The sequence below is a fragment of the Panthera onca genome, chromosome C1 (assembly GCF_046562875.1).
Source record: "Panthera onca isolate mPanOnc1 chromosome C1, mPanOnc1 haplotype 2, whole genome shotgun sequence".
Lineage (NCBI taxonomy): Eukaryota > Metazoa > Chordata > Mammalia > Carnivora > Felidae > Panthera > Panthera onca.
Genome location: NC_138346.1, coordinates 180,849,609 through 180,862,297, shown reverse-complemented (window position 1 = coordinate 180,862,297; position 12,689 = coordinate 180,849,609). Strand labels below are relative to the sequence as shown.

The following is a 12,689-nucleotide window of genomic DNA, read 5'->3' as shown; positions in this document are numbered from 1 at the left end:
GGCCCATTTCCCACAGTGCAACACAAAGTAGGCCAAGTCATACCTGCACACGCAACAGATTGCACTAGAGGAGGAACTCAGAGCCTAGACAACCCAAACCTTTCAAAATGCAAAGGGTATACATGCCTACCCTTTACTCCAGAGGGAGACACTATCTCTATCTTCCAAGGTAGCTCACTATACAAACATCCTTGAAAAGAGCAGAAACAAAAGCAGTCAATGTCTCTGATCACAAGACATACAGAAATCATGGAGAATTGTATCAGTGGATCCCAAAAAGGCCACCGTAGAGTTTAGCTATTAAGAGCCTAGCACAGTATCTGATACATACAAAGCAACAAACAGCTAGATACTAATGTTCTTATTCCTCCCCCATTAAACCTAAAATAAGAATGTTCAATTGTGTCTCCACCTCACTTTTATTACATGCCAAAGGATATAACTAAGATTTTATCTATATACATATGTGTGTATATATACGTATATATGTATGTGTACATATATATGTGTATATATATGTAAATTACAAATTTATAATAAAATAAACTAAATTAAAAATAATTTTTTTAAGTATGCTCCACACCCAACATGGGGCTCAAACTCCTGAGGTCAAGAGTCGCATGCTCTACTGACCAATCCAGTCAGGCCTCCTCCTAAAATTATATTTAAAAACACAAGTTCAGGGCACCTGGGTGGATGGCTCAGCTGGCTAAGCATCTGACTTCAACTCAAGTCATGATCTCACAGTTGCTGAGTTCAAGCCCCTCATTGGGGTCTGTGCTGACAGCTCAGAGCCTGGAACCTGCTTTGGATTCTGTGTCTCCCTCTCTCTCTGCCCCTCCCCCATTCATGTTCTCTCAAAAATAAATAAACATTTAAAATTTTTAAAAACTAATAAAAAATTTAAAAAAACATAAGTTCAACCACTACTTTTCCCTTGGGAGAAAGAAGGCAGGGAGCCAGAAGGGCACAAGAAACAAAGCTTTCCTCTCATTAACATTATACTACTACTACAGCTCAATCATTAAAGAGTCCAGGGAACCAGGGTAACTATAGACGGAAAAAAAACAGGTGGCTGAAACCTAACTCTAAAACCATTAAGGTGCACAAAACCTGAAAAAAAATTTCTGCTTTTCTTTACCACAACTTGACATCTCATCCTTCCTACCTCAATTATTCCTCTATAACCACAAATAAGACAGGTACAATTATTCTGTTAATGTCATCAAACTGCTTCTTGAAATTATCTCAAACTCACCTTAAAGCCAATGACTAATGATTTAAAGGGGTCAACAATTTTGATTTGAAATTTAAATCTCTGCCTTAAAAAACAGTTTGAAAGTGAAACCATAATGAAGAAGAGTGATTGGGGCACCTGGCTGGCTCAGTCGGTGGAGCATGCAACTCTTGATCTCCAGGCCATGAGTTCAAGCCCCACACTGGGTATAGAAATTACTTAAAAAGAAAAAAAAAAAAAAAAATCTTTAAAAAAAAAAAAAAAAAAAAGAGTGACTGACACATAATTCAATAACAGCATTCAAATTTCCAGAAGTTATTGACCTCAAGCCCTCTATTTTGCCACATTACCTTACTGAGCCCTCTATAAAAAGGAGAAAGCACCAGAAGGGAGGTGCTTTGTATTTCTCTATAAATGGGTCACTTTAAAGTTATAATCCTCAATTCGATAAAATAGGCTGATTTTCATTCTCTCAATGACAAATTTTATTATTCAAAATCATGTCAATAAATGGTAGATACTTAAAAATACAGCTGACCCTTGAAAACCACGTGTTTTAACTATATGGGTCCACTTATACCAGGATTTTTTTTTTCAATCCAGTACAGTACTGTGTATTTTCTCTTCCTTATGATTTTCCTAATAACATCTTCTCTAGCTTGCTTTATCGTAAAAATACAACATATAATACATAGAACATATAAAATGTGTTAACCGTTTATATTATCAATAAGGCTTCCAGTTTAAAGGCTATTAGCAATTAAATTTGGGGGGAGTCAAAATTACACGTGGATTTTCAACTGCATGGCAGGTTGGTGCCCCAAACCCCTGCATTGTTCAAGGGTCAACTATACATACAAACTTACAATTCTACTCTATTTGTACCATAACAGCTAACATTCATAATATTCCTTCAAAATATATTCACTGAGTCCCTCTTATAGATATTGTAGGAAAAGACGGTTAAGACCAAGGCGGTTGTTCAAAGAGCTGACAGTCGCAGAAAAAAACAAGTGATTACCAACAATCTGGCATAAGACTCAAAAGAAGAGAAACATACAAAAGATATACAACATATGTAAGACAAAATGATTAACCCTAAAACTGGGCAGAGGGTACTGATGTTATAAGCACAAGGCAGCCAATAGGTTTTAAGAGATAAATAGAAGTTTTCCAAAGGGCCACAAAAAATAAGGGTATAAAGGCACGGAGCCTTGGGGCACCTGGTTCAGTTGGTGGAGCATGCAACTCTTAATCTCAGGGTCATGAGATCATCCCCACAGTGGATGTAGAGCTCACTTGTGGGTCGTGGGTGGGGAGGATATGAAGCCATAAAACACATTCTACTGTGAGCATCAAATATATATAAAATACTCAATTTTCCTATGCCATAAAAATGCAACAGTACTTAAGACAACAAAATCAAAAAAGTCCCAAGAATGGATGTAACTTCTAAAGTCATCTAGATCAGTTGTTCCCAAGTGTAGATCTTGGATCATCAACATAACCTGGGAACCTGACTGAAACACAAATTTTCAAGCCCTACCTAGAATGCACTCAATCAGAAACCTGGGGTGGGATCCAACAACCTAAGGTTTAACAAGCCTTCCAGGTTATTCTTATGCAAATTCAAAGTCTGAGAATCAATGATTTAGATGAGGGTTTTTCAGCACTAAAGACATTTTAAGGTGGATAATTCTTCATTGTGAAGGAATGTCTTGTGCAGAATGTTTAGCAGCATTCCTGGCCTCTACCCACTAAATGCCAGGAGCACCCCCTAGATGTGACAATCAGAAATGTCTCTAGACATAGCCTAGTGTCCCCTGTGGGGAAATTATCCACAACTGAACACCACTAATCTAGATAAGGATCAGCAAACTTTCCTGTAAGGGGCAGGGTTAATATTTTAGGCTTTGCAGGCCAAGCAATCAACTACTCAACTTTGCTATTGAGGGCAAAAGTGGCCAGAGACAATATGTACACAGATATGCATGACAGCCTTTCAATAAAACTTTATTGACAAAATCAGGTGGTAGTTTGGCACTCAGGATGTAGTTTGCTGATCCCTAATCCAGATCAATTACCTAAATTATAACTGAATGTCTTCAACCCCAGCTGCTGGCAACTGATTGTCCTGACTCTATATGAATACCTAATCTAGTCCAGTCCTGTTTTCAGGTAGATATTGCTCTAGACAAATCTTCATTTCATAGACTGAGTAACTCAAACCGAGAAAGGATAAATGACTTGCTCAGAGAATCAGAGCCCAAACAACAACAAATGACAACAACAACAAAATAAACAGCAATAAACTAGAGCTCTAGTCTGCCTAAGTGCAATGTTCTAACAAATGCTTCCTACAGAGGTATATAACCATATAATGCTGTTTGTGAAGCATTCAAATATTCTAGCACTTTGCAGTTACTAAAACCTGGCAAGAATAGTATTGGTTTCATGGTGGGAGGAGGGGAGTGAAATAACTTTATCTTAAAGGTCCGAATAGTAAATATTTTAGGCCTGTGGGCCATAATGTCTGACTCAACTAGTCACCTCTGTCACTGCAGCAAGAAAGCAGTCACAAACAATAAGTGAATAGCTATGGCTGTATTCCAATAAATCTTTATGTATAAAAACAGGCAGCCAACTTACAGGCTATAGTTTCCTGACCCCTGATCTACAAAGTTCATAAACCCAGTCTGGAAAACAACAGGCATCAACCCAACCCCGCTCAACAAATCTAAAGGCTTTTTATTCCATGCCTTCTGACCACCTGCAAACTTAGAGGTATGGCACTAGACTGGAATGAGTGCTAGTCTAGGAACAACCAAAGTGCCAGACCCACCCTCACTTCCGCCCTTCTGGCATGTCTATTATATGCCAGATACTATTAATTCATTTTGTATGTAAATTTTATCATTTGGAGAAATTTCTGAATGGTGGGTCTTGTTTTCCTCTAGAACTCCAAGCCATGTGACACATTAAGCTAGAAAATAAACACTCTAATGTGCACCTGGACAAAATCTTTATTTCAAACCAACCCATGAACTTGGACAAGTCACTTCCTTTTTCTGATCTCAATTTCCACAAAAGGAAAAATGAGAAGCTGGAAATAGATGATCTCTGAAGTCTCCTTCAGAGAACAAGCATATACTTTAAAATTGTCAAAAATGAAAATAACAAGGCACTTGGGTGTCTCAGTCAGTTAAGCATCCGACTCTTGATTTCAGCTCAGGTCGCAATCTCACAGTTGTGAGATCAAGCCCTGCTTTGGACTCAATGCCCGTGGAGCCTGCCTGAGATTCTCTCTCCCCTCTCTCTGCTCCTCCCCCATGCATGCTCTTTCTTCTCTCTCTCTCAAAATAAATAAATAAAAATTTAAAAATAAAATGAAAGTAACAACTAAAACTTAATGAACTCTTTCTACACTAGACATCTATTCTAATCACTTTACAAGCATTAACTCAGTTTTCATATGAGGAAACTGAGGCAGAAGTGTGAAGTGATTAGTCAAAGATCACAAGATAAGTGAGTTGCAGAGCTGTGATTTAAATCCAAACAATCTGACCTCAGAGTCCATGCTCTTAACTACTAAACTTTATTCTACATGCCAAAACCTTATTTTCCCAATGACCAACAATCCAAACACAAACACAACATGCTTTGTCTCTCTAATGAATAAAGAGGATAGTGGAGAAAAGGAAGGACAATAACAAGACTACTTTCTGCCACAGTACTCAATCTCCTGCCTAAGGCAACCTCCCAGGAAATACATATGATGTTCCACCGATACATAGTTTGGTCCCTAATCCACAACATCACAAAGGACACCTATCCATGTGGATTAATACCATTTCTACTTGCACAGTCTGGCATCTCCTTTTGTAGAAGATTCACAGCTTCATTTAAAAGGAAAAAGCGTTATGAAGGGGCAGAAACTAATTTCAAGTGACTTACTGATAGTGTCATGGAAGAGTTCATGCTACCAAGAGAAGCTGACAAATAAAAATTTAAAAGTCCATAGTGACAGTCCAGTATGAAAATGCATAAAGCAATTTAGGCAGCAAAGGTTTCACTAGTTTGAAAGACCAGAGAGGAAAATAAAAGCACAACTATGTCATCCAGGAAACAACTGAAAGTAACATCAAAATCAAAGCCAAATTAGAGAAGAAACAGACTCACTCTGTGACCACTGGAACTAGGTTCAGAAAACATTTTCTTAGCATGGCAGATAAGGTTTTGCTTTCTTTTTTATGTTTATTTATTTTGAGAGGGAGCATCAGCATGCATAAGTTGAGGGAGGGGGGGAAGGGAGGAGAATCCCAAGCAGGCTCTATGCTATCAGTGCAGAGCCCCATGTGGGACCCAATCTCACAAACTGTGAGATCATGACCTGAGCAGAAATCAAGAATCAGACACTTAATGGACTAAGCCACCCAGGCATCCTGATAAGATTTGTTTCCTTAAAAAAATATATTACTATTATGAAAGTTGTTCCTTTTTTTTTCCTTGACTTGAGTGAAGCTATAATCTACATCTCTATATTAGACAGTAACAGAAAAATATAAGTAGAAAAATATATGAAATCAACATGTGACACTAACCTAAGTAGCTATAGCACCCGTTTTGTTCCCCCCCCCCAAAATTGTTATAAAAATGTATCTTAGAGGAAAAAGAAATTAGCATTGCATTAATTAAAAGGTTAAGCGGGAAAGGGAAAATTTTTTTTGTTCAGATAGACCTAAAATAAAACATAACTAACATTACTAAAATTATTTGATAGCAACAGCAATTCTATTTGGATAGTTCTTTTCACATCTGCAAGTAAACCAAATATATCTCAAAAGTTTGTTTGAGCAAATGATATTTGCTCTACACCTCAACCTTTAAAAAAAAAAAAAAGGCAAAGAATTCTACAATTACAAAAAGAACAAGATCTGGAATTTTCACCTGAATGCATCTATTTGTTATAAAAAAGACATTAAGGAAAAAAAGAAAACTGTCCTCATTTATTAATGCCTGCCTGTTTTTAAACCCAGGAAATTCCTCTACATCTCCTCCTAGCTCTAGCCAGCCAAAACTGTAGGTGTACTACTCTATTCATTCCTTTACCAGTATCATACCATGCTAACACTATTTACATTTAAAATTGATTTTTTTTTTTTTTGACTATTCCAAATTCTAAACTCACTTGCCCAGAGTTGAATTTACAAATAATTCATTAAACATGATACTGCCATTCTCTCCATTCAAGCTTTTGGTGGTGAGCCACTATGGATAACAGTATGGCAGTTCCTCAAAAAAAATTAGAAATAGAAATGCCATATGATCCAGTAATTCTACTTCTGGATATATACCTATAGGAATCGAAAGGAAGGAGTCAAACAAATAATTGTACACCCATGTTCACAACAGCACTAATGATTCACAATAGTCAAAACATGGGGGAAAAAGTGTCCATTGACAAATAAATGGGTAAACAAAATATGGTTCAGCAGTCCCCCATAATCCACAAGGGTTATGTCCCAAGGACTCCCAATGGATGCATGAAACCAAAGACAGTACTAAACCCTATATGTTTTTTCCTATACATACATACCTATGAGAAAGTTTAATTTATAAATTCAGCATAGTAAGAGATTAATAACTATAACAGAATAATCTTAGCAATACTGTATACTGTAATGAAAGTTATCTGAATGTGGTCTCTCAAAATCTTACTGTACTCACCCTTCTTGATGATGTGATATGAAAAAATGCCTACATGATGAGATAAAGTGAGGTAAATGACCCAGGCATTGTGTGTAGTATTAGGCTACTACTGACCTTCTGATTACACATCAGGAGGATCATCTACTTCCAGACAACAGCTGACCAAGGGTAAGTGAAACCATGGAAAGCAAAACCACAGATGATGGAGGACTATTGTATATACATACAGTGGAACAGTAGTCAGCCTTTTTAAAAATGAAGGGAATTCTGACACTACTAACTGGATGAATATTGGAAACCTCATGCTAAGTAAAATAAGCCAGCTGCAAAAGGATAAATAGTGCAAGATTCCACTTATTAGGTACCTAGAAAACTCACATTCATAGACAGAAAATAGAATGGTGGTTGCCAGGGGATGGAGTTCAAAAAAAATGGGAAGTTACTGTTTAATGGTTAATGTCACAGTTTTGCAAGATAAAAAGATTTCTGGAGATGGATGGTGGTGATGGTTGCACAACAATGTGAATATATTTGATGCCACTGAACTGGACACTTAAAGTGGCAAATTAAGATGGCAAATTTTATGTTATGTGTATTTCACCACAATTTTTAAAAATTTTTAATTGAGGGGTACCTGGGTGGCTCAGTTGGTTGAGCATCCAACTCTTGGTCTCAGCTGAGATCATGATCCCACGGTCATGGGATCAAACCTCCCCCTACTTGAGATTCTCTCTCTCTCTCTCTCTCTCTCTCTCTCTCTCTCCCTCTGCCCCTCTCCCCTGCTCTCTCTAAAATAAAATAAATAAATGTTAAAAAGTAAATGAAAATCCTGTACCTTTCTTAAAAAAGGAGAAAAAGGGGGGCAAACCAATTAGAAGACATTGAACTATAGAAAACAGGCTGATGGTTGCCAGTAAGGAGGATGGGTTAAATAGGTAATGGGGATTAAGGAGTACACCTGAGGGGCACCTGGGTGGCTCAGTCCATTAAGTGCCCGACTCTTGATTTTGGAGCTAATGGTTCTAGGATCGAGCCATGTTAGGCTCTGCGCTGACAGCGTTAGAGACTGCTTGACATTCTTTCTCTCCCTCTCTCTCATGTCCCAGACACTCAGGTACATGTGCTGCTCTCTAAATAAACAAACATTTTTTTAAAAAATCATGTCCCTTTCTACAAAGGCAGCACTGAGCTAAGTTACTATTAATTTCATGGTCATATGTTCACTTTTGGGTGGAGAAATTGATTTGCACAGTTACAGAAGAATCCAGCATCTTCCAAATGTCTACACTCCAAGACTTGAACTGCAATCTTTAAAATTACCCAGTTTCTGATAACTGGATCAATGCTAATTTTTTAAAGTTAATCCTATGAAAAGTTTATGTAATATAAAAAAAAAGGAAGAATAATTGATCTTAAAGCTAAGTCCACAAGAGCAAACTGATCTGGAATCATCATTTGTGAGAAGAATATGAGGTTCCTAAAAACACAAAAGGCTAATGTGCTCAATATATATATAGTTTCTAAGTAATTTTTTATTCTACCAATAATGTTCCTACCTACTTGACAATATAAAAGAAACCTTCATCATTTGGCAAACATGAGAATGCCATAGCTTTTTCCCATTTTGTAAACAACTGTTCACATCAGTGCCACTGGTTTGAAGAGAAAAACTTAGTAGAATATACTAATGTGATCAAAATTAAACCCCAAATGCTTGTCAGAAAATCTTACTCTGAGTACAAGAATCCTAAATTTCCTATTTTGGGCCAATATAAGGTTCATAGTAAGCACAATAACTGTCATAAATAATGAGAGAACAAGCAGCTACAAGTTGTCACAGGAAGTATAAAAAGTTTGGTGAAATCTCAACAAAGTTACACTTACCTTAAAGCTTTTAATGGGGTACACTACTCTAAATTGTCTAAATCCATTCTTACCAGAATATGCCAATTTTATTTTTTTAATGTTTATTTATTTATTCTGAGACAGGGGGCAGGGAGAGGGGACGAGGAGAGCCAGCAGAGGGGCAGAGAGAGAGGGAGACAGAGAATCCCAAGCAGGCTCCAAGCTGTCAACACAGAGGCCACACGGGGGTTGATCTTATGAAGCATAAGATCGTGACCTGAGCCGAAATCAAGAGTCGGATGCCTAATCCACTGGGCCACCAAGGCACCCCAGAACATAACAATTTTATAACAGGATAAACTACTCCTAGAAATAGAGTCCTTTTTCATACAACCATATTCCACATTAGATAAAAGACTAGAGAATGAAAAAAAGAATTAAGAAAATAAAAGACTTAGGCAAAAAAAAAAAAAAAATCCTAGACCATGCTAATCATACAAAACACCAAAATCTTGTGGTCAACTTTTATTTTCAGAACACTTCTTTCTGTCTGAGTTTGGAAGTTACAGTATAATCAAATACAGATACATCCATATTCCCAATAAATCTGGTAACCGGGTAAGATAAAGAACAAACTCTGGAAATGACTATCACAATATTAAGTTGTAAAAATAAGGAAATTTTAAAAAATCAGAGAAAGAGGGAGAAGAGAAACCCAACAAAATCTCATTAAGAAAAAAATGCCACCTGCTGTGCTAGTGTTAAACCATGGTGTGTGATGACAGTATTATAGAATGAAAAGTCTATACATAACAGTAGTTTCTAAATTAATCCCAAAATTATTGGTTAAAAATATCTCACTACAATAATTTTTTCATCATACATCAAAAGGCAAAGATGGCGTTCACAGGATATTAGCTCTAAATCCAAGTCTTTCATGAGGTACAACTCTACTTTCAAAGGGCCTCCCTAAGATACTTATATATTAGTGTAACTACAGTTGGGCTAAGTAAAGGAATAACCTTTGCTTATCCTTTAAATTATTCCTGGAATTAAGACACCAACCAAACAATTCAAATCTGGAGGAGAGGGGAATCCGCAAATATGAATTGGTAATTTATTAAGCTTATGAATTCACTGCAAAGATACTATGGTATATATATGCTATTTGCCTCCTCCTTATCTTCATACCCTCCAAAGATTCCAACATGGCATCAAAGTCTCAAATGTTTATTTCTCCTTGAAAAAGACCATACCCTCACCATTACCTTCACCACCACCCCCTCCTCCTTTTTCTTACTCTCCTCAATACACCACACCCACACCACCACGCTCTCCACGCCCACACTCCGTACAGCACGCTCTCAAGTAACAACCCAAAACTCCTGACCCAAAATACCCCATACTTAAAAGCCCCACAGTGAATACTCCCAAATTCTACCTGTTCTCTACATAATACAGAAAACATTACACACAGTCCACACACATACTCTAAACTATTATTAACACCCCTCACCCTACAAATCCGTATATAACACCCAACCCAGCATATGAATTGCACGTTCTCGGATGGTTCACCTCCCCCCACACCCGACACGTTCCCGGATGGTACCCCCCCCCCACACACACACACCCCACACGCGCGCGCGCCACGTACCATACAAAAGCCCAAACCACACACCACTGCAGTGCTCAAACAAACCCTGAGAAGAGGCAACCCTTCTGGCACCAGGAACCCACGAAGTTGGAGGTGGAAGAGGAACAGGGCCAGATACTTCACCTGAAAATCCGCCAGGATCATCTCCCGGTCCATGTTGGACGCCATGGCGGCCGCCGAGTTCCGCGGCTCCGGGAGCGAAGCGCGCACCTGGCAGGGAAACGGCGCCTCCTGCGGCCGTCGCCGCCGCCGCCGCCGCCGCCGCCGGGCGCCGAGGGGCTGGCAGGCGAGCCGGCGGGCGGGCCGGCGGGCCGGCGGGCGGGGCAGCGCGGGAGGCTAGGCGCTCATGCACTCAGTAACCTTCAGGCGCCCGGGCCGCCTGCTTGAGCCCCTTGGAGCCCGCGCCGCAGTTGTCCTGACAGGGAGGCTGGTCTAGATGCCGGTCTGGTCTTCCTGTCGCTGGCCAGGATGAGGACAGGTTACGACAGCGCGCACCCGGCTCTCTTCAGCGGCCGTGAAACCGGCGGGGGCGGGGAAACCAGGCGAACGAGCAGGCGGGCGAACCCCACGGCCGCCTCCACCTCCTCCGCTTCCTCCCTGGCCGCCGCCTCCGCCCCTGGTTGGCCAGCGCCACAGCTGTCGCACATTTTGCCTGTCATCGAGGTCGCAAAGCACTGCTTTGCGGCTGCCACGTGACTGCTTTCCTGTCAAGCTCTGGGCGCGCGACTACCAGGCGGGGATCCGCGCGCCGCAGGCGGCGACGCCAACTAGCAAGTGCGGGAGATTGAAGTCCCGCAACAGGTTATTCCGGTTTGGAATTAAGCAAAGGCCTCGGATACTGCCCCCCGCTGGCTGGGGCGGGGATGAGATTCTGAGCCTTACGAGGTTACATAGTTACATAAATAAACATCAAGCCCCACAAACCAATTCGACACTCTCACAACCCGTTTTACAAACAGCATTTCATAAATTTCATTTTCTCTAACAAAGTCTCACCAAAATACAATTTCATATACAGTCTTTTAGGCTCAACCTCACTGTCAAAACCTGCTTACACACTGTCACACTCAAACCCAAGTCCCCTGACACCTGCATCCTCAGATTCTCAGTAACACAGAGATAACCAGACTCCCAAGATAGATATGGGGGAAACATGGAAGCTGAGAAAGGTGAGACTATCGACCCCAAGAAAAAGATGAGCATTTTTGTTAGTTATGAGAAATAAAACCTTTTCTATTCCTACAGCATAACATTTATTTTTTGGACCTGAGGCAACATCTTACAAATGGGGAAACCTTGAGTCCAGCTTTGAATAGTCAATTTAAAATAATTCCGTAAGTGAAGAACTTATATTAAAATACTTACCGATTACTAAAAGTTTCAGTTTATGGTCAGAAGTTGACAGGCTTTGAGACAAGAATACTCAAAGGCTATGTAATGAAGTATGACCATTTGTAATTGTCATCATGGCTGTAGGAAAAGTGACAGTGGGATATGTTTGACTTGAGTAAATATCATTTTCTAGACTATGGTAGAGCATGACTTGCCTTGGAAAGTGCATAAAACCCTGAAAGAGTGAAGTAAGATTGCTGATTTTGTACTGTAAAGTAGATACTAGTGAAATCACCATTTAGAACAAGGCCTAGCTCTTTGTATTCCCTGAACACAAAGAAGAGCACTATGGTGTTCTAAAGATCTAGGTTTATTCTGTGTTTCCCTTAAGTGAAAATAGTCTGGCCTACAACTCTCATGCAATAATCTGTATTTAGACCAGAATTAGCTAGATAAGGAATAGAACCCTCCATAGTCACATGAATTGAAACATCTTGTTTAATTGCCATCCCATTGGAAGTAATTTCAAAATAAAGCACAAATGTGAATCATGAGGTGAAACACAGAACCAGCAATTTAAGTGTGGCAATTCAGTTGTCCCATTCATATACCTCATTCTCAGCACAGGGTAGGTAAATAATTGTCTCTAGTTACATGGCCAAGAATAATGCAGCCCTGAAAAGTTGGAGGTTTTTCCTCTGTGATGGCATGTGTATATACTGCAGAACCCATTCAAATCCAGTGCTCTTCCCTTTCTCCCTCCCTTTTCTCCATCTGGGAATTAAAATGATGTGGTAATGTAGAAAGATGGAAAGAATACCCTACACATTCAGGTATATGGGTTCTAGTACTGCCTTCCCAGCTAATTAGCTGGGAGAACTTGGATGGGTCACTTAGACTCTCTGACTT

At 39.6% G+C, this 12,689-nt stretch overlaps 1 protein-coding gene across 4 annotated transcripts in view; it reads right to left on the bottom strand.

Annotated features, from left to right (window-relative positions):
* Positions 1 to 11,077, bottom strand: part of FAF1 (Fas associated factor 1) — a 529,381-nt gene extending 518,304 nt beyond the window's left edge. The window contains exon 1 of one of the 4 annotated variants that reach the window (XM_060621411.2): positions 10,572 to 11,077. In XM_060621411.2, the coding sequence (XP_060477394.1) occupies positions 10,572 to 10,616 (45 nt within the window). In that variant the 5' untranslated portion in view covers positions 10,617 to 11,077. The remainder of the gene's footprint in view (positions 1 to 10,571) is intronic. The other 3 variants (XM_060621414.2, XM_060621415.2, XM_060621412.2) reach the window with 3 other exon arrangements.
* Between the last annotated feature and the right edge of the window lie 1,612 nt (positions 11,078 to 12,689).